The sequence below is a fragment of the Chrysemys picta genome, chromosome 4 (assembly GCF_011386835.1).
Source record: "Chrysemys picta bellii isolate R12L10 chromosome 4, ASM1138683v2, whole genome shotgun sequence".
Classification (NCBI taxonomy): Eukaryota; Metazoa; Chordata; order Testudines; family Emydidae; genus Chrysemys; species Chrysemys picta.
In genome coordinates this window covers 17,962,097-17,984,477 of record NC_088794.1, presented here as the reverse complement: position 1 = coordinate 17,984,477, position 22,381 = coordinate 17,962,097, and the positions used below count along the sequence as shown (strand labels likewise).

Here is a 22,381-nt window from a genome sequence, read left to right as displayed (position 1 = left end):
TTCCCCTGGCTTCCTTTCTTCCATTTTATGTCTATCTAGGCTGCAGCCTTTTTCTGTTGAAGTTCCTTTCTCACTTTCTTTTGGGAATCAAATGAACGCTTGGGAGTTCAGACCCCAGGGGAAAGCAATTGGTGAGAAAAGACAGGGACTAATTGCCCAGGTTTAATACTGAAAGACCAGGTGCGGCTTGCTGCGGAGAGCAGAGTCTGAGGCCAGTCAACACCAGATAAAAACAGCTCTGGGTTTGGGAGGTAATTCAAATGCTGGGGCAGTTAATCTTCATCTGCAGGCACTAAACTGGGAGGACTGCAGAGTGGAAAAGCTGGATTTTGACATCTGGGTTTTTGTTTATGGAATGTTTTGGTGCCTGTCCTTTCCCAGCTCCGGGGAGGACAAAGAAAACACCTTTCACGCAAGAGAGCAAGAAAGCGCCTGTGACTTTCATTTTAGAAATGAGACACCACCAGAGGTATTCCTGTGACAGTATAAGAGATGGATATTCCTTATTGTCATATGTGGTAACAAGACAGGCCTCCTGAAGTGCCCCTCCTGACTAGAAGTGGCCCTACAGGCACCCTACCTCAGTTTCCCCTTGTTAATATTCTTGCAGCAATTCTTTTTCAGTCTGATAATACCCCTGCTGAGGGCTAATTTACTAACATGAATGCTTCAGAATATCTGTCCCACCCATCCAAAGTCATAGCAATGTCACAGCATAGTACATCTCTAATACCAAAAACAGCCTCTTCTTTAGCGTCCCTCTTCAGACAGAGTGCCAGGTTCCTACATTTCTCCGCAACATCCCTTACCTGAACTCAAAACCCAAATCAAGTAGAGTAAGCAGTGTCCACCTACCCTGGCCTTCACAAAAATGCAAAGTAACCCGGCCACTCACCTTGTGCTCATATTCCTAATGCCCTTCTGGGTTTTTCCTCAGCTCGCTGTTTCTAATTTGAAACATTGACCCACAAGATGTTTTCCTTGGATCTTCTTTCTTGGCTGGAAGAGATCAATAGGCAAACTTCCCTGCACTGCTCTCCTAGCCAGTTCTCCTCTGCAAGCTGTAGAGAACTCCAGCAGTTCTCTCAAGAACTCTGACCCAATCTCTGCTTCCCCTTACTACCTACCCTTACCAATTGCTACTGGCCCCTTTAGGTAGACTGTGTGTCTTTTCTCCAGTCCCCTTAGAAGGCCATTAACAAAGCACAGATGGACAGGGCTTCCTTCTTAATTAGGCTAGTTCCCCCTGTGACCATATGATTTTATATCATATGCAATGGTTTATCAATAATTAAATACCAATACTGTCTTCTGTTCGTATGAACTCTGATATGGTGATATCAATTCCCTGCCTTCACAGGAGACACATAGAGTAATTACATCATGATCCTTAGGGGTCCCAAGTTGTCTATCCTTAATTAGCTGTCAGACTTGAAGTTTTTGACTTTAATCTCTCTCTGCCTCAGTTCCCCCATCTGTAAAATGGGGGTAACATTGCTGACCCTACCTCTAGAAGGGTATGATGAGAATTCACTCACCGATGTTTATAAAGCTCCTCAGAAAGGTCCTCAGAAAAGGTGCTATACAAATGGAAATTTGCTGTACGATCCTAACTCTTTATTCCATCTCTTCATAAGGGAAAACGTATTGTTTTCAAGCCTGGTGATGTATTTAACAATGTAATAGTTCTCCTTTTAATTCCATGCAGGGGCTAGCATCACGCTAATTCTCTACACATTACTGCTATTCATGTTTCTCATTGCTTACTATTACTGTCCTCTGTGAAACAGGTAGTCATTGCAGTTTGTGTCTCCTCATAACTCTGCATTGTCGCGTACCCCAGCCCACAATCCAGCCCTACATGTTTTATATTATTGCAGTTACTGAACCAAATTCTGTGCTCAGTGCAGTGGTGAGCAGAATGTAGGCCACTGATTTCCAGAGCTGGTCTCACATGCCACATTCTTATAAGAGCGCTTCATTCTCCATAGGTTTCAGGGTTAAATGACTTTTACAGGTCCCTGTCTTGTTTTGGATTGTTAGGGAGATGTTCCTACCCGCCAGTTCTTGCGTACGCTGACAGAAGTGATCAGAGAGAGTTTCTAGTTGGTACCGTAGTGACCTACTCCTGCAAACCTGGTTACATACGCATCCCTGGAGTATCTCCTCATGTGACTTGTCTTACAAATTTTACGTGGTCTAAACTCTCAGAACTTTGTCAAAGTAAGTAACTCAATTTTTGCCTGAATTTTTTTGCTTTTGTTGATATCTAAATTTAAGAGCTATTAATACCTTCTTGCGGGGCGAGCGGAGACACTTTGGCGCCTGGCTGGCCCCCAGGTGTTGAGCAGCTGCAGATCTCTGACTGCAGCTGGAGTTGTGGGTGCTCAGCATCTCTGAAAATCTGGTTCAGGACACACTGAGCAATTGGCTGTGTGAATGTGTCTGTACCGTAGACATGGTGGTACCAGTGTGATGTGATGAACTCCATTTATTGTACAACTTTTCACCTGCTCAGCTCTCCTCTGCCCACTAGCCCTAATCAGATAGGAGAACTTTGAACACCCCAATTTTATAAGCAGCCCCAAACATCTCTCTCTCTCTCACACACACACACACACACACACACACACACACACACACACACACACACACACACACACACATTACATACATAACTTAAAATACTGTGGCAAATGTTCCTTCCCCCCCAAAATATGGTATTTCCAAGCCCCTCCAACCCCTCAGGATTACACTGGCTTGAGGCTCAGGATGGGCAATAATAAAAATTCAGTTCTGCACCACTGAAAGGATTGAAGTAGAATGTCTGGTAAGCTATCGGGGCTAGAAATAGGTGGGTGCTAGATATGGTTTAAAATCCAAGAATCCCCCTTTCTAGTGGGACAAACACTTACTATTAGGACCTACCAGGTCCTGAGATATCAGCCTTATCTATGTAGTTACATTAGCTATTTTAGGTAATTTTGAGGTTACTTACCGTTAGTATCATGGATCAGATGTTCTGCAAGAGCGTATGTCTACACTGTGATTAAAAAACACCCACATAACCAAGTCTCAGCCTGGGTCAGCTGACTCAGGCCCAGACTATGGGACTAAAAATTGCAGGGTAGACTTTGAGGCTCAGGATGGAGCCCAAGCTCTGAGACTCTCCCTCCGCGCATGGTCTCAGAGCCCAGGCTTCAGTCCAAACCCAAACCCCTGCACTGCAATTTTATACCCCACAGCCCAAGCACCAGAATGAGCCTGAGTCAACTGACCCAAGCCAGACATAGCCACACCAAGGGTCTTTTCTCACCGTGTAGACATAGTCTAAGATCCTGGTTTTACGGATGGAAGATAAATAAAATAAAAACAGCACCAGTTAAATGATTAGCCGTAACCCATGGCATATCCCGAATTCAAGCCAGTGTGCTGTGGTATAAAGGCTCTGTTAGCATTGAATATGGCCTGTGTAAGTAACGTGTGGCTGTGCCACTCAAGAGTCTCACTCAACCATCCGAAACTCAGAACGGTAAAACCTTGTCACTGCACCATCCTGCAGTGACCTTCTGGTATATTCTACAGAGCTTTCGGAGAAGACACTCTTAGAAGCCATCTTCCTTTTACTGTGACACCCATGAAACAAAACTTCCTTTAGAAACTAGGGTCTTTAAATAAATAAAAAAAAAAGTTAAGGAAATTGATGTTAGTGTCAGTGTTCAGATTCTTGTAAAGGGTTCAGACCTTGCTGATAAAGTCTCTATTGTAGAAAATGTCTCTACTGTGAGCTTTTTCTTCTGTCTTATTCTGAGCAAAAACATCTAAAACTCTGTTGGTGTTGCTCAGAGACTCGTTGTCCAAAGCCAGTGGTTGAAAATGGAAAACAGATCTCTCCAGTGAAAACTGAATATACATATGCCAACCGTGTTGTGTTTCAATGTGATCCTGACTACATCCTCCGAGGCAGTGAGGGGATTGTGTGCTGGAGCGATGGGATGTGGCACCCTCCAGTACCATTTTGTGATAAATGTGAGTATAAACGAGAAGAGAAGAGAATCTACCATTCAGAAGAAATATGCCGCCACTGATCGTAGTAACAATGGTGGGAAGGCTATTTCAGCATTTAGGGGGGTGTATTAGAAGGATCCTCAGAGGTTATTAATACATAACCAAAGGGCTTTTTCATCTGTCTTCTATCCAATGACCTCGTCCAATTCTGGGGGAGGGGGCTCAACATCTCAGTATTCCCTACAGTCTAATCTCCAGGCCTGCTTCTGGCTGAAGGTTAAAAGTGTCAGCCAAAGGGACTCTCACCCCTTTTCTTAGATTATTGAAGAGTCTTAGATCTCACTTTCAGTAAGTTTTTTCATAATGTCATTGCTTAATTTGTGCCAGGGCTCAGCCCCGGCACCTCTGGGCTTGCTGCATCTGTTATGAAAGTAAAAAAAAAAAAATTGTTTGAGCCCCGGCACCTCTTTAATTACAAATTAAGCACTGCCTAATGTTCAGCCTAAAATTTCCTTTTCTTAATTTCCTCCCATTAGTCCTGGCTCAGAACCCTTATAACATCCTCTACAATCACTCCCCTTCTTCATTCGGTATGGATGGGCGGGAGCAGTGGGGTAGTTCTTACACTGAGGGAGATGTTGTGGGCAGTGGGACCGAGACCCGTGTTGGGGGACTCAGGGAGGGTTGGTAGGTTGGAGGAGGGTTGGGATGTTTCCCTAGGCGATTCTGAAAGGATTAAGCACTATGGGGGGGGGGGGTGGTCTGACCAATATACTGATCTTTCAAGCAGCTGAGCATCAACAGCCCCCATTAAAGAGAATTTACCTGTGGTCTAAATACCAAGTGCTGGATTCCCCTCTAACTTCATGGGCTGCCCTAGTTTTGCCTGAGTCAGTGAGAGGAGCATCAGGCCTTACATTGTTTCTATCCATTTGTAGCATGTGGCCAACCTCCAACTCTCATGAATGGGCTGCACAATGGTGGGATGAAGGAATATTTCCCCTATGAATCACAAGTGACCTATAGCTGTGGAGACAGTTTATCACTGATTGGAGAGTCCTCCATTTATTGCACATCTGATGGGGTAAATATGATGTGGAGCGGACCTGCCCCGCAGTGCAAAGGTAAGTCATTCTCCATGACTCTAAATTACAAAGGGTAGAGGGTACTTTCTGGAGACCCAGGTATAACGTCCCAACACTTTTTGTAAGTGGGGCTGAAAATGAGCAGAGCTGTCTGCCGCTCCTAATCCCTCCCACAATCCTCTTTGAAGTCCAGGATTATCGCTGACGTGGGTGGTGAAAAGCCAGGAGGGGGTGTGGCTATGGCACCCAGGCTGCACTGACCCCAGGTATCCCCATCCGTATGGATCCCTGGGTGGAAACTAAAGCTTTGGGAGGTGCATTATCCCTCCTAGTCTGGTGGCAAACCCCACCCTGGAGTGCAGATGGCTCGACTGCTGTGTTAGCTGCAAACTGCCAGAGCTGAATAGATCCCACAGCTGTTAAAATAACCAGCTAGATCTTCCACCTGAAGGATCCCAGCAGGGGCAGCTGTTCTTGCAGCCCACACGGAATAGTGAGCGCTGTAGGAGCAGCAGGATTCCCCTGCATGCAGGAGATGCTTAACATGTACAGCCTGGCAGGTGCATCAGGGGATTTGCGAATGGGCTCTGAGATACCAGCCCCAGGCAGAGCTAGAGAGCAGCTAAGGAAGGTTACAGTGCCCCACCTAAACTGTTGGCCTGGAACCACCACTGAACCTCCTCCACCACAGAGCCCTGTTGTCAAACATATAAAAATTACCCCCAACCGTTTTGTTGTTTTCCCTCAGTGGTTCGCTGTCCGAGGCCAGAGATTGGAAATGGAAGAGTGACGACTACAAGGCAAGCGTTCACATACGGTGTCACTGTTCAGTTCTCTTGCCCGGAAGGCTACCTGCTCCATGGCAGTCGAGTGAGTCAATGTCAGGATGACAACACCTGGAATCCTCCTGTGCCAAGTTGTCAGCCCGGTCAGTGTAAATGATGAACTGAGGTATGGGGACTGGGCTGGCACGTGCACGCTGAGCCCTAGTAACAGCACCATAGGGGGAGAGGTGGTCTGAGCACAGCACTGGAATCCAAGGCCCTTGAGTTCTTACCCTCTTCCTGCCCCGGGCCAGTCTCCCTGGGTGACTTGAGCAAGGGATTTCTCCTCTCTGCCTCCATTTCCCATCTGTAAAAATGGAGATTGTGGATCCCAGCTACCTTGAAGAGGTGTTATGAGGATTAATTAGGAAAGTACGTCAAAAATAGATGCTAATTATGACTAATCATGCATCGCTGAAACTCCCCTGGCTATACCGTGGAAGGGAACCCAAAGAAGCAAATATTTATCAATGCAATATATATTTAATAGGATAAGGAAGGGAACGCAAAGAAGCAAACCCAAAGTCTGCATTCTGTAGACAGTCCTCAAATAGCCCTTCATGACTACTGCCCCCAGAGGTGGTTGTTTCATTGGGGAAGGGGTCCCTTACAGTTATCTAAGGGGTTTGTACGGAACCAGTTTCTGTGGTATCTAATCAAAGCCTTTGGCATCCTGCACGACGAAAGTCACTATAGAAGCCTAAGACACCATTAAGGACCAAGTTCTACCCTTGGTTCCACCTGTGTAAATCTAAGGCAACTCCACTGACTTACAATTGTCCCTCAGTGCAACGGGGGTGGGGGGCTAATTCTGCAGTACACCAAAGAGGCTATTTAGAAGAAGGCCACAAGTGTGCAAGGGAGTGAACTTCACATTCACATTCGTCCCAAGGCTGCCAATAAAATATCCTTAAATGAACGAACAAAACACCTGTGCTCTGCTGCCCAAGTGTGGACCTTCAGCTGCCGATGACTCCATGAAATGCCCATGATACACAGTACTGGGTGGGATTTCATTCACGCCCTTTTCTTGTTGAACTCATGATGTTTGTTTTTTTCCAGAGAGTCACTGTGGGTGTGATGTTACAAGTAGTTTATTTCTCTGATTAAACCAAAACAGCTGCAGTGAAGTAAACCAAGGGCACGGGGTCTTAAGTAGAGCTGCCTCTTTCCATTACAGGCAATAAGCAGCACTCACAGTGCATCTCCTCTCACTGAACTGCTTCTCGTCTGCTTTTTCCTTTCAGTTCAGTGTTCAAAGCCAGACGTGCAGAATGGAAGAATGGTCAATGCATTAGATGAGAAAATGTGGTACAACGTAAATGAAAGCATTACTTTCAAATGCTCTTCTGGGTACCAATTTTCAGACCATTGGTACCTGCCTACAACAGACAGCTTTAGTATTACTTGTTCAGCCAACGGCAACTGGACAGCGTTACCCAAATGTGTAAGTAGGACACTCCAGCTGGATTTGTACTCTGCCCAATTTCTAGTGTAAAATAAAAAAAAAAGTAATAAAACAGTGTTTTGCATTTCTAAAGTCTTAGTCCTCATTGTTTCAATGAATCAATGGGACCAAGTAGGGAGATGTGCCATTGATACAATAGAAGGGGAAATATCCTTCCTCCATCCCATCCTTTCTCATGCTTTGAAGTAGGAGATTTTCTGCCTTTGTAGCACCTATTCCATGGGGGGAGGGGGAGGGAGTAAAATGTGGTAGGTAAAAATCACACAGGATGAAAACTTGGCCATATTATAAAATAGAGAGGCTTCCAATGTAGTCTAGGGTGTGGACATGGCATATCTTCTGCTGGGCTAGTTCACAATATAAAGCAAATTTATGATTATTTTAATGAGTAGTTGCCAGTGTACTTAGCACTGTGAAAATGTAAATGGAGGCCGGGTTCTGGCTCAAGGAGTTGACAATCCAAGTGCCTGATTCTGCAAGGTGTTCAGAACCTTCTCAAAGTTGCTTAGAACTATCAGACCCTATAGATGTCAATAAGAATTGAGGGTGTGAAGGCCTTTTCAGTATCAGGCCTGTGTCAGACAGACTGTATGATACAGATATAGGTAACCCACTGACTGAGGGTTCAAATCCAAAACGGAGCAAGCATACTTCAAAGGGTAAATCCTTCTCTTCTGCAGCATAATCCCATTCCCTCTTCCTCTGTTTCATAGAAAAAGCAAAGCAATACTGAAGAATGTGCAGGGGCACGTGAGAGTAAAGAGTTTCTCCATTGTGATGTGCCTGTGACGGAACTGAGAACCCTGCTGGAACTGAAGAAACTGTATCTGGAGATTCAGAAACTGAAGCAGGAGATTAAAAAATTGTAATGACTGCTGAAATCTGTGATCCTCATTGTATTAGGAAAGTGAAAGTAAGTAGAGGAACTAGATTGAACTGTATGAACTGAAGGTTTATTTTCATACAAGCTTCACTCCCTGTGCAGCTGGAAATTTACGGCAACAACCTTCAGCTTTGCCATAATTGCTGCTTACATTTAACTTTTATGCATTATAACACATACGTTCACAGTGGGTGTATGGCCATTCTACTGTCTGATTTACATTAACCTTAAGGGCAGTGATGTTCATAACTCCCTGTGCACCACTGAAAATCTAAGGGATAGCAAAGCAATCTTCCCTGTCCTCTGGATTTAAACTCAGCTCAGCAGACTTTCTTCCCAGTCTGACCAGATCTAGTTTTGATTGATACCAGTGTTATCACCTGAGGCATTTTTATATCTAATCACACTCAAGAGTAGGTGGTAGAAATTTAACTGTAGAGAAACAGCCTGCTAAACCATTTCCCCATTGCCCAATAAATTGCACCTTCTGTGATCAAGTCATTATTCCTGCATTCCAGGGCTACAATAAAATGCAATTGTTGTAAGTGCTGGTGGTTTGTGTGGTTTTTTGTTTTTTATAACTTTATCCCACTGGCTACAAGACCTAAAAATCCCCAGTGTGTTTAAAGGCTCCTTGTCTTAGGAGGGAAAAACTATCTCAATCTAGTGAACAGTCTCAGCAGGGACTGCAAGGACAGGGGAAGGAGTGAAGACTGGCTTTTCCTCTCACATCTGGAGGAGCTCATGGTTGAAGCATACTGGGGAAGTAGCATAGGAGACAGCAGCTTGCCTTTCTGTGGACAGTGCTGTACCTGTTCTGTGGAATATCAGAAAACATCGGTCTACAGCACTGTTATGCTGGTATCTTTACTCCTGTTTATGGAGCCAGCGAGTCAGATCCCCAAAATAACAGAGATGAATTTGACTCAGAGGATGAGTAGAAAGGATCCCTTCATAACTGTTAACACTGTGTTGGCCAGAAAAACGAGTGTTACATTCCCGTTCCCTGAGAATCAGTGGCTGTATGAAGCCAGGAGGAGCCGATTGAAAGAAAGCTGCAGAGAAGTAACATATAGGCCCAGAAGTTCCCTCCACCTCAAAATTGTAGCTTTGAGGGCTACTGAGCTCTAAGGGGGCATGATACTCTCGCAGGGTAGAGCAAATTGTATTTCCGGGAAGGATGAGGTGGGGACAAGGGACAGAAAGCAGCTGAATTCTGCATTAGGGGCTCCATAGAAGTTCACCTTAGAAGCTGCAGCTTGGGTGTGCTGAATCAGTGCAACTCAGGCTGCCTAGCCTACTTTTGGGGTGACACTAGCTACCTGTGTCGCCCCCCTATACTCTGGAGAAGGACTCCCTGCTCCAAACCAGTTTCTACCACCATGAAGGGACTCTGAATTTAATTTACCTTAGTTTATGACGCCTCTCTCTATTACTCTTCTACCCGTGGATCATAATACAACTTAGCTTTTCTCTGTAGACAAAGACCAGCAGAGGCCATTCAGTAGCGATCCATTTAGGTGGCATGAACCAAGTCAGCCTGGGCCTCTAATCACCATTTCTGAAGCTGAGTAATACATTATGTAACCCATACACCTTCTGGGCGTGGAGTTCTGTCCCATCTAGTGGTACTGAGACCACTTAAAGAGAGAGAAAAATTAGTTTGCTCTACGGCCTCAGCTAACACCAGTTGGCCTTTAGCGCATGTGGTCGAGGCTCATACACTAAGCTCTTAAGGGCCTATGTTCAATCCTGTCTACTGGTGTCTGTCAGTCTTACAATTACACTGTAAGCAGCTCTAGAGACTAATTTTCTAGACCTTTTAAGTTAAAGAGGAAATGTGCATTGAGCAATATGTAAAAAGAGAGCTTTTCTATTCATCTGTCCTGGATATTTACAACTCTCGTCACAGTGGTATATAGCCATTGGGTCAAGGCTAGGAAGCAGGCTGGAGCAGAAGAGAGGGAGAGGAAGGTGAAGTGGGCGATCTGTTCCTCGCTGTTGAAATGTGCACAGACAACTCTGGAGAGTGAAGTTCTTCATTTATCCTCAGCACCAATAGAGCACGGGGAGCAGCACTGCACACTCCCACTGCCCCTATGCTGCTCTCTGCCAACGTGTCACAAACCAGACCTGTAGGGACTACCTTTAGGGGTGAAATGGAGTTCCAGCCCCATAGCCCATTCAGTCCTTGGCCACTGCTGGGATCGCCAGCTATGGGTTGTGTTGTGTAAGTTTCTGAGCCTGTAACACACACATTACATAAAGCTTTGTTTTCTCATCTCTCTGCCAAATGTTTGATTGCTCCAATGGGAAAAAAAATCTCCAAAGTGAGGACAGATGTTCAAGTCTTCACAGTGATATTCAATGTGCTGAGCTCTTTTGAAAATAAAGCCCAAGGGTGTGTGTTTTGGAATTTCAGTTCCTTTGCTGCGTGTGTTAACGGTGTCATTAAGATCAACCTCCTGTCTGTGTTTGCTGTAACCAACTGGATTCAGCCTGAGCCAGCCCCGCCCCTTCCCTCCTAACCCCGCCTCCAACCAGTCTCAGCACTATGCAGGCCCCGCCCCTTCTCTACTGACCCCGCCTCCAATCAGTCTCGGCACTATGCAGGCCCCGCCCCTTCTCCCCTGACCCCGCCTCCAACCAGTCTCAGCACTATGCCGGCCCCGCCCCTTCTCTCCTGACCCCGCCTCCAACCAGTCTCAGCACTATGCCGGCCCCGCCCCTTCTCTCCTGACCCCGCCTCCAACCAGTCTTAGCGCTGTTTGGGTCCCGCCTCTTCGTCTTTCTCACTTGTGCCGAGCACGGCGCAGCCTGCAGATTGGAGCTTCTTGCGCGCCCCTGTCATGTCCCCGGGGCTCCCCGGCCCCGCGCTGGCCCTGGCGCTGCTGCTGCCCGGGACTCGCAGTGAGTTGGGGGGTCGGCAAAGCACCTCCGTGTGCAGGGCGGGGCTCCCCGGGACTGGGGGGCTGCGGACAGTCCCGGTGAATGGGGGTCCCCCAGGGCATGAGCTAGGGGCTGCCTGGGGCCGGGCCCGTGGGTTGGCCTTTCCTGTCACTGAGGGTCCCTTCCAGGTAAAGGGGAGCCTCTCTGCCTGTTCTGTGCGCTGGGTCCCCCTGAGCCCCTTCCCCAGTGCACGCAGCCCAGGGACTGCCGCCTGCCCCCGGGGTTCCCTCGTTCTCTGGGGTTCCCGCCATGGGGGAAATACATGCGAGGGTTGGCCCTGATTCATGTCTCTTGTGTTCCCCAGCTGTGTGGCTATTGCTGCCGGCCACGTCTTCAGCTCCCAGTTTAACCCCCCGAGGTGGGTGGGGCTGTCTGGGAAATCGGAGTAACCTCCCTGCTTGGGCTCACCTGGTCTGTCGCAGTTCCCTCTTCTCACATCTGGTGGCTTCAGGATCCTTCTGGTGTGTAAAGCGACTAGACTAAATATGTTCTGTTAAAATGGGCTTTTGTTTTGTCCACAGGTGACTGTGGGTCCCTGCCAAAGCTGAATCATGCTATCCCCTCTGATATGGATCGGATAGAGGGCTTCCCTGTTGACACACAAGTTACATACAGATGCCGTGATGGGTTTGTTAATTCCCTGGAAAGTCAGACACTGTAGTGTGCCTTTCAAACTCACAATGGTCAAACATCAACGAGTTTTGTGGTCGTAAGTATTTTATTTCTCTGAAATAAAGTTCCTTGAGCTGCCTTTCACTTATGAAAAGATAAGACCTTTCCTATTTAGTAGGTATAGTCAAAATTAGCTCTGCCCTGTAATGATACCCAAAGGGAAGGGGAAAAAATTTACATGAAGTTTAATGTCTTTCATCTAGTCTGGGACTACAAACACTGAAATGCAGGAATCCTAGTTGTATGCTTATTTCTTGGCATCACTACTAGGGTTATTTGGGTGGCCTCACTCTGCATTTCCATACTTAAACATGTTTTTGGGGAGGTGGTAAGAGTACCTTCACTCTGAATTTCCTGGATTTATAATACAGAAAAAGCTTTGTTATCCAGCATGTTGTGGGAATGGGAGGTGCCAGTTAATCAGATATTCCAGTTAATTAAGTGTTATACTTACTAATGGAATATCAATTTTCAAAGAATTAGAATACAATAAAATGAATAAAGTATAAAATAATATACAGGTACTTGTCAATCCAGTAGTAGTACTGGACTGCAGAGTGGTTGGTTTCTTGAAGCACTTAGGTATAAACCTACCATATGGAAAACTTTACCTGTAATCTTATGACACTACATATCACTATGGGCAGCACATGAAATACACCTAGATAATTAAAAATACACTTAACACTAAAACTGTACTGAACATAATTTAATCTTTGATGATTCAGAACGCACTTCAGGATCTTGTGATGGCTCAGGGTCATCATTATCAACGTCAATTATCATCGTAGATGTAGAAGGTGTAGGAGATTGGGCTGAATCTGTAATGACCCAAAGACACACCATGGAAGCTGCTTTTTTGAATAAATCACTGATTTCAGCTTGCTTATTTGTCTTCTGTCTCTTGCATAAAAGTAGAGTGCAGAATGTGCAATTGCATAATCTCCTGGGCAGTATACTAGTCCCGGTTACTAGATTGAAGATTTGTATTAGGAGATATCAGAAAAACCAGTTAATAGAGCTTTCTGGTCAGTAAAGTGTCGGATAACACAGCTTTTACTGTACTTGTTTTGGGGCTAACTAAATCGCTCTCATTTAATTTACTCTAAATTACTGATATGTACTCTTGACATTCAATAAAAATTAACTTAGTTTTTATCTGGGAATATAATAAAAACAAAAACAGTAAAGTATATCATAATATGCATTCTGCAGTTTTCTATTGGGGGCCCATTCAGCATAGGGTCTATTTGAAAAAGGGCATCCAAATGTGATTGTTAGTAACCTCCCTAAAGTACTGCTAAGGGAGTAATTAGTTTTCTAAACACTGAGTTTTGGCCTATTGTTACAACAGACTGTTTTTATACCTGCCTTCATAGCCAAACCTTTATGATCTAATGCCCGTCTCCACTGCTAGGTAGCTGTGGTACCCCAACAAGATTTAAGTTTGCTGCCTTAAGTAAGGAAGATGAGAGCAAGAATTACCATCCTGTTGGGATCACTGTGAGATATACTTGTTGCCCAGGGTATGAGAACATCACGGAAATGCTTGTTGTTCGTACTTGTCTTGAAAACTTAACATGGTCAGAAGCCCCTGAGTTTTGTAGAAGTGAGTATCTTTTTTTGTTACTTTTCGGTCTCCCGTGATCTGAAAACATCTTTGACAATTAAGACTACCAGGCAGCTGGCTCCCAATTTCCTAGCTTAATTGATATTTAGTTTGAAGGGCTGTTAGCCAGGTTTTTTCTAAGGATAAATTGCAATAGCTGTATTTCCATGGAATATTTAGTTGTTGAAGATCAAGTACCAGGATAGCACTGGCTGTATGAATACGATATGTCTGCTTCGAATTTCATATGGAAAGTAAATTTCTAATGCAGTACATTTCAACTAGAATAACCCTAGTAAATTACTTGTTGTAGGAGGGAGGAGGAATTTTTGCCATTGAACTTCCTTGAGGATTATGGGAGGTTTCTTGTCTGTCTTCATTAAAATGGATGACATGGATAGAGTATTTTTTCCACAATGCTTGGTAACTTGTGGAATTTACTGCCACCAAATACTGAATCAAAGAATTCTGTGGGATTAAAGAAAGAAAAAGGTTGTACACTTAACATGCATGGGGGAGGGATAGCTCAGTGGTTTGAGCATTGGCCTGCTAAACCCAGGGTTGTAAATTCAATCCTTGAGGGGGCCATTTAAGGATCTGGGGCAAAAATCTGTCTGGGGATTGGTCCTGCTTTGAGCAGCGGCTTGGACTAGATGACCTCCTGAGGTCCCTTCCAACCTTGACTTTCTATGAAAAATAAGGATAAAAAGACATCGGGGATATTTTACCTTCGGAACATAAGTCAACAATTAACTGTGGGGTTTTGACAAAACTGACCTTCCCACTCTCCACCCCTGGCTCCAGTGGGCATTTTATTGCATAATTACCTCTTTTGGTCTGGGCACCTGTGCAGGGTACAGCCTGCCAGCGGTTGAACACCTTCAGTTGCCACTGGTATGATTGAGCCCTGTTTCGGTTTTACACATGTGTCCGAAGCCACTGTCAGAGAGACGGTACTGGACTAAAAGACCCTGTGATCTGGTTTGGTGTGACACTTACTATATAAAGTGGTCTGAGTGGGCATGCAGCTATAGCCTTCCTAAGTATGTTGTTGTTGTTGGCTCTTCTGTTTCCATTATGACAACACAAATTAATGCTAATCCTAGCCTTGGTCTTTATTAGGGAAATCATGTGGTCATCCAGGAGAACTACTCCATGGCAGAGCTGTTCGTATAACAGAATTTCCGTATGGTGCAAAAATAGACTTCCTCTATGGAGATGGGTGAGTGTCAATGTGCCTCTGGTAGTTAATTCACAGAACTCTGATGTACAATTGCTGGCTAACTGCAAAGTAATGCATGGTCTAAACCATACTTGGCGGTAGCGCTATTAACTGCAGCGTTGGGGTGGGCTCTTGTTTGCAAGTAGTGCTTTCAAACAGTTGGGTAGTATGGATTCTGACTCCACCCTCCCCACTTGAGTGATGAAATTGAAATGGGAAGAAGTCACGGCTCTGTGTGGAGGAGGGAGAATAGGGGTTTGCTGTGGTGCCTTTACTTTTTGCACCCGGTGTAGTTCAGTGAACCAGATCCTGTCCAGATGGGTTATGTAGTGCCACAGAGTCTATAACAAGTATCAAATCAGGCCCAGTATGTCCCAGTTCACGTGCAGCTGGGCTTGAACTTAAATCTTTCCACATGGAATGCAAATGTTGTCAGGTGGAGTTATCCAGTATTTGGTGAGGTAATCTCAGTGGCCTGGCTTCTGGTGGGAAGAATACTTCCTGGTTGAAATATTTGTGGGATGCCCTAAATTTTGTAGCATTGGTCCTGGGTGTGATTCAGGCCTAAGTATAACTTTTATCACAAATTAAACTTGGCAAAAATATTTTTAAGCTTTTACACATAATAGAAAGTAGGTCCAAATTATGGTAGGTGTCTAGACAAATAGGTCAGCATAAAATGACTATAAACATGTATTTATTTTGAAGGAAGTACTGCATAGAAGATGTGGGTGTTCAAGTGTCTATTTGGAAAAGCTACCCCAGTAAAATTGGTCTGTCAGTTGCCTTTGCAGTTACAAAGCCCATGTATGAACCACACTTTCCATCAATCTGTCACTTGGTTCAAATTTTGCATGCATGGTTTTAATCAGGGTTTAGAGAACTGGAAAAGATCTTTAGTTGTGAAATGAAAAACAATTCTGTACCAAAAACTGTTCTATGTCTCTCTCCTATTAAAACCTTAACACTTTCCCCCACCCCCAAACACACATGGTTAGGCCTGGTATATGCTTAGTATAGGTTGACATAGGTATGGCACTCAGGGTGTGAAAAATCCACATCTCTGAGCATCATTGACGTAACCCCTGGTGTAAATGCAGCTAGATCCACAGACGAATGTGTCAGTCAACCTAGGACTGTCCCTCTGGGAGGTGGTGTTTCTACAGCAACAGAAAAAAATGTAGGCTGCATGTACACTGTAGTGTTCTGCAGGCATAGCTATGTTTTTATAGGTTTCAGAGTAGCAGCCGTGTTAGTCTGTATCCGCAAAAAGAAGAACAGGAGTACTTGTGGCACCTTAGAGACTAACAAATTTATTAGAGCATAAGCTTTCGTGGACTACAGCCCACTTCTTCGGATGCATATGCATGTACTCCTGTTCTTCTTTTTATGTTTTTATAGTCCGTGTGGTATAGATGTTGCCTTTTCCCATAGTACTAGAGGAAAGACGGTAGGGAAGGGTGTGTGGCCGCATACCCCATTAACTAATTTCTATGCAAGCATCTTTTAAAGGTGACACAATCTTGGAAATGGAATGCTGCTGACAGAGGAGGGGTAGCCAGGGCTGCATAGACGTTGGAAGGCCTGGGGCAAAATCTGGAACTGAGGCTTCCCACTCTTCCAAAAATAACTTACTGCCCGGGTGGGGGATGAGCGGGGAGTGAGCCCACGGAAGTGGCTCCTGTCCTGTCAGGCTGGGACCAGCTCTGGGCGGTGAGACCTGGCACATGAGGTTGCAGCACTGCTCAGGTTTGGCCCTGTTGCCCCTCTGTCATTGCATTGCAACCTGGTGTGCTGAGCTTGCAACATCCTTCAGTTTGGGGGCCCTCTTAAAGGGGGGGCCAGGGGCAAACTGCCTCTGTTGCCTTCCCCTGTGGTGGCCTAGAGATGCTTGGGCTGAACCACTGACTTTCGGAGTGAAGCGTATGGTCAGAGTGGACAGTATGTTTAATTCTTGACTACCCCGGATAACAAGGCAGTTATCAAAGGTGTAGAATGCCAGGTTGTTCCATTCAGAACGGTTCCACAGGATGGGACCACAACAGTAGTTGTCGGCTTGTAGCAAGTAAGTCTAAACCCTTTCACGTGTGAAAGCACTCAGAACAGTCTGACGGTATCTAACATTACTAGTCCTTTGGGGATTCATCACACTGAGTGAGTGGGACTGGTTTAGGGACTCTTTCTGCCTTCTCTAGCAATGGAAGAAGTAAGGATCACTACAATGTGCGAGTTAGAGGGGAGAGAATCCACCGTTTTGCTGTGCAGAGGATTAATGACTGTTCCCAAGTGTCTGATTCAGTATAAACCTGTTAAGCTTGCAGAGAGCATGTTGTATCCACCTATTTGCTTGCTTAAATTGCCTTTTACTACTCCGTGTGCCTTGGTCATGCTGGTACTTTCACAGCAGGAATGATCTTACTCAATGTTTGTTGTCCCTTTTTGACCAAGTGGCTAGTCAAAGTTCAGGGCCCTGGTGATGTTCCAGTTGGGAGTAGAAATTGCTGATGGAATCGGGTATTTTCTTTGTAGCCTTGCTTATTTGCAAGGAATGTAGAAAGTCCCGCTTCTCCAAATGCAGGAGAAACCAATGGCAAAGGAATGGGGTTTTTTAGCTTACGTGCCCAAGCTTCTTTTCATCCAGCACCCTTGACCCACAGCATCTAAGTTTCTTTCAGGGTCACACCGTGCTTACAAGCTTCTGCTTGGCTTTGTTCAGGTTGTCTCAGTCTCCCTGGTTCTGTTCTGCCTTGTGACCCCTGACCCCCCCCAAAAAACCCTATCAGCAAAAATCCTTCCACCCACACTGTGCAAAACTCCTGAGTGGGTTCACATTATGTCTGTTTTTAGGTGGGGCATTGTGATGGACTTCTCGCAATTATATTAATGGTAGGTACATTGACACCCATCAATCTCAACGAGGCTTTAACTCAACCCATAACAAGGCTTCACCCAGGTCATAAGTCACCACCTGTAAGCTGAAAGAATCCATATTCCAAATTGTCAGACAGTTACACAAGCAATCAAAGCCTAGATAAGAAACTTGACACTTTTTTTCTTTTCTTGTTTGTTTGAGGTACAAATTAATTGGGTGGCCTTTCATTCAATGTAGACTTAAGGGAGATGAAGTTGAATGGAGTGAACTTCCAACTTGCCAAGGTAAGACTAATCCAACCTTCACTATACGTCTAAATCTGAGGTTTCTTTGGAGTAGAACTCACTCTCTAAACCTCTCACAGTCCATTTGCCTCTTTCCTGTTTTGGATACTTATGTGGAGGGTCTGTTGGCCATGCTGTTGCTATAAGAAATGTTTTAATTTTCCTACTGTGGAATACTTGAAAACCTTATCACTGTTCCCCAAGGTCAAGAAACCCTCCCTTTCCTATGAGTAATGTTTGGGAATGGGTGTGCTCTGGTGAGAGAGTTTGCCAGGGTCCTGTGTCATGGGGACCAGTGCCAGTTTGCATGATATCATTTAGAAGAGGGTGGAGTAAAGCTTGAAAGGAGGGAGGAAACTCTCAAATTTGGTTAAAATACAGTACTAACTACATTTTCAAATGGCTAAATATTTTTCTTCTTTTAGGGAATCTTAGATCAACTTTTTGTTAAGTAAATGTTTGCACTCTTCATTGAAACTTTTGTTAGTATTAATGCGACCAGGTTGGTGAGATCATCTCTTTTGTTTTCTAATTTATTTTCTAAACACTGAGTTTTGGTGTATTGTTACAACAGACTGTTTTTATACCTGTCTTCATAGCCAAACCTTTCAGATCTAATGCCTGTCTCTACTGCTAGGTAGCTGTGGTGCCCCTACAAGCTTAAAGTTTGCTGTCTTAAGTAAGGAAGATGAGAGGAAGAATTACTATCCTGCTGGGATCACTGTGAGATATATTTGTCACCCAGAGTATGAGAACATCATGGAAATGCTTGTTGTTCGTACTTGTCTTGAAAACTTAACATGGTCAGAAGCCCCTGAGTTTTGTAGAAGTGAGTATCTTTTTTTTTTTTTTTGTTTGTTTGTTACTTTTCAGTCTCCCTTGATCTGAAAACATCTTTCACAATTAGGACCGCCAGGCAGCTGGCTCCCAATTTCCTAGCTTAATTGATATTTAGTTTGAAGGGCTGTTTAGCCAGGTTTTTTTCTAGGATAAATTGCAATAGCTGTATTTCCATGGAATATTTAGCTGTCCTTAAAACTGACTGGAGAAGATCAAGTACCAGGATAGCACTGGCTGTATGAATACAGTATGTCTGCTTGGAATTTCATATGAAAAGTGAAATGTACTGCATTAGAAATTTAATTAGAATAACCCTGGTAAATTATTTGTTGTAGGCGGAAGGAGGAATTTTTGCCATTGAACTTCCCTGAGGATTATGGGAGGTTTCTTGTCTGTCTGCATTAAAATGGAGAAATGGATGGAGTATTTTTTCCACAATGCTTGGTAACTTGTGGAACTTAATGCCACTAAATACTGAATCAAAGAATTCTGTGACATTAAATAAGGGTTGTACACTTAACATGCATAAATAAGGATAAAAAGACATCAGGGTTATTTTACCTTCGGAACATAAATCAACCATTAACTGTGGGTTTTGACAAAACTGTCCTTCCCACTCTCCACCCCTGGCTCCAGTGGGCATTTTATTGCATAATTACCTCTTTTGGTCTGGGCACCTGTGCAGGGTACAGTCTGCCAGGGGTGGAGAACCTTCAGTTGCCACTGGTGCGATTGAGCCCTGTTTCGGTTTTACACATGTGTCCGAAGCCACTGTCAGAGAGACGCTACTGGACTAAAAGACCCTGTGATCTGGTTTGGTGTGACACTTACTATATAAAGTGGTCTGAGTGGACATGCAGCTATAGTCTTCCTAAGTATGTTGTTGTTGTTAGCTCTTCTGTTTCCATCATGACAACACAAATTAATGCTAATCCTAGGCTTGGTGTTTATTACGGAAATCATGTGGTCATCCAGGAGAACTACTCCATGGCAGAGCTGTTCGTATAACAGAATTTCTGTATGGTGCAAAAATAGACTTCCTCTGTGAAGATGGGTGAGTGTCAAGGTGCCTCTGGTAGTTAATTCACAGAACTTTGGTGTACAATTGCTGGCTAACTGCAAAATAATGCATGGTCTAACTTCAGAACCATACTTGGGGGTAGTGCTATTAACTGCAGCTTTGGGGTGGGCTCTCGTTTGGAAGTAGAGCTTTCAAACAGTTTGGTAGTATGGATTCTGACTCCACCCTCACCACTTGAGCGATGAAGTTGAAATGGGAAAAAGTCCTGGCTGTGTGTAGAGGAGGGAGAATAGGGGTTTGCTGTGGTGCCTTTATTTTTTGCACCCGGTGTAGTTCACTGAACACCAGATCCTGTCCAGATGGGTTATGTTGTGCCACAGAGTCTATAACAAGTGTAAAATCAGGCCCATTATATCCCAGTTCAGATGCGGCTGGGCATGAACTTAAATCTTTCCACATGGAATGCAAATGTTGTCAGGTGGAATTATCCGGTAGGTGGTGAGAGAGATTCTCAGTAGCCTGGCTTCTGGTGGGCAGAACACTTTCTGGCTGAAATATTTGTGGGATGCCCTAATTTTTGTATCATTGGTCCTGGGTATGATTCAGGCCTAAGTATAACTTCTATTACAAACTAAACTTGGCACAAATATTTTTAAGCTTTTACACACGATAGAAAGTAGGTCCAAATTATGGTAGGTGTCTAGACAAATAGGTGAGCATAAAATGACTAAGTGTTTTTTTTTTTTTAAGAAAGTCCTGCATAGAAGGTTCAAAGTTCTATTTGAAAAAAGTACTCCAGTAAAATTGGTCTGTCAGTTGCCTTTGCAGCTACAAAGCACTTGTATGAACCACTCTTTCCATCAATCTGTCACTTGGTTCAGATTTTGCATGCATGGTTTTAATCACGGTTTAGAGAACTGGAAAAGATCTTTAGTTGCGAAATGAAAAACAGCTCTGTACCAAAAACTGTTCTTTGTGTCTTTCCTATTAAAACCTTAATACCCCCTAACTCCAAACACACATGGTTAGGCCTGGTCTCTGCTTAATATAGGTTGACGTAGGTATGGCACTCAAGGTGTGAAAAATCCACACCCCTGAGCGCCATAGCTATGCTGACATAACCCCTGGTGTGATTGTTCCTATCAAAACTGGGCAGAGGTTAAAAATACCAACTTTAGTCCATTTTATTCTATTCAGGTTCTTATAGTGCATCCAATAACATGGTACTTGAGCAACATAAGAAAAAGAAAATAAAAAGCAGACCGTATTATGTATCACAATTCCAAAACAAACGTTTCACCATCACTTCCTCCCATTCTTCCTCATTCTCCTGAGGTGACCCGAGGATGTGAGGCGAGTCTTGTGCCATATCTTGAAGGTCACCAAATCTGGGGTCTGGCAGACTAGAGGGAGGAAGTGAATTTTCATGCCTAGGCTTACAGCTAAAGCTTTCAGTTCTCACCTGTTTTTCTTTATTGTTAGGTAGTTGGATTACTCCACCACTGTTCAGATTTGCTGTACCACTGTACATTAATCAGAACTATTGTTCTGTCAGAACCAAGGAAAGATCTATTTGCCGCCAGAGTTACATGGGAATCTCTGGAGTATTACCCAGCGCCATGTGCTTTCAAAACTTAAAATGGTCAGAAGTCCCAGGGTTCTGTGGAAGTGAGGCTTTTTCCTTTTCTGTTTCAATTGATCTACAAGACATTCTTGTGCAGTTAGTATATCTTCCGTTTAGCGGCTGGGTCAGAGTTCAGTCCTGGCTGCATTGATCTTAACATCTTGAAATATCTTTCTGTTTTAAATGTTTTGCTTTCAATTCACTGGATGTCTCCTTGTTCTATTATGAGAGCATAAATAGGAGAGTCCGATTGACCCTCTTGATACTGTATCCAAAAGCAAGAGAACTTTATACAATACACATCAAAACCTGTTTCTTTCTCCATGGACAATGAGGCAATGGCCTAATATTAATCTCATTCTATACTAGCGAGATCTTTGCTATCCAGGAGAACAAGAGCATGGCAGAGTTGCTGCTATAACAGATTTCCAATTCGGTGCGAGAGTGGATGTCACCTGTGAAGAAGGGAGAGTGTCAGGCTGTGGAAAATGACTTTGGAATGAAAAAATCTTAAATCTCTTTTCCTAGTGAGCTTTCTGTAAACTTCCAAAAAAAACCAAAACTTTTGGACCCTTCTTGAGGAGGGAGGATCTGTAAAAATCCACAGCCTGGTGTCTGGTCTAGTAGCAGTTGTGCTATTGGAAAAGTTCCAGCGTAGCTTTATGCTGCTGGAACACTTGAGGAGCTTAATGTTGTCCCCCGAGGATGCAGGTCAGGCAGCTGTGTTCACCTGTGAATCATGTAGTGGAGGTATGTACTCTGAGGCAGTGTCTCAAGGTTTGTGTTGTCAGCCTGGAGTCTGAGGCCTGGTCTACACTATGAGTTTAGTTTAAATTTAGCAGCATTAAATCGAATTAACCCTGCACACGTCCACACAATGAAGCCATTTACTTCGAAATGAAGGGCTCTTAAAATCGATTTCTGTACTCCTCCCCGATGAGGGGAGTAGTGCCGAAATCGACATTGCCATTTCGAATTAGGATTAGTGTGGCCGGAATTCGACGGTATTGGCCTCCGGGA

At 44.2% G+C, this 22,381-nt stretch overlaps 2 protein-coding genes across 2 annotated transcripts in view; both read left to right on the top strand.

Moving 5' to 3' along the window:
- LOC135982814 (complement receptor type 2-like) overlaps window positions 1-22,381 on the top strand; it is a 67,452-nt gene that overhangs the window by 18,552 nt on the left and 26,519 nt on the right. The window contains exons 10-17 of the mRNA XM_065591018.1: window positions 2,044-2,223; window positions 3,847-4,029; window positions 4,947-5,132; window positions 5,842-6,021; window positions 7,165-7,364; window positions 8,099-8,250; window positions 17,794-17,876; window positions 18,514-18,705. Of these exons, the coding sequence (XP_065447090.1) occupies window positions 2,044-2,223; window positions 3,847-4,029; window positions 4,947-5,132; window positions 5,842-6,021; window positions 7,165-7,364; window positions 8,099-8,250; window positions 17,794-17,876; window positions 18,514-18,705 (1,356 nt within the window). The remainder of the gene's footprint in view (window positions 1-2,043; window positions 2,224-3,846; window positions 4,030-4,946; window positions 5,133-5,841; window positions 6,022-7,164; window positions 7,365-8,098; window positions 8,251-17,793; window positions 17,877-18,513; window positions 18,706-22,381) is intronic.
- LOC103306410 (complement receptor type 1-like) overlaps window positions 11,062-22,381 on the top strand; it is a 138,276-nt gene continuing 126,956 nt past the window's right edge. Inside the window, exons 1-2 of the mRNA XM_065594547.1 lie at window positions 11,062-11,178; window positions 11,739-11,926. The gene's annotated coding sequence lies outside the window, so the exon portion shown is untranslated. The remainder of the gene's footprint in view (window positions 11,179-11,738; window positions 11,927-22,381) is intronic.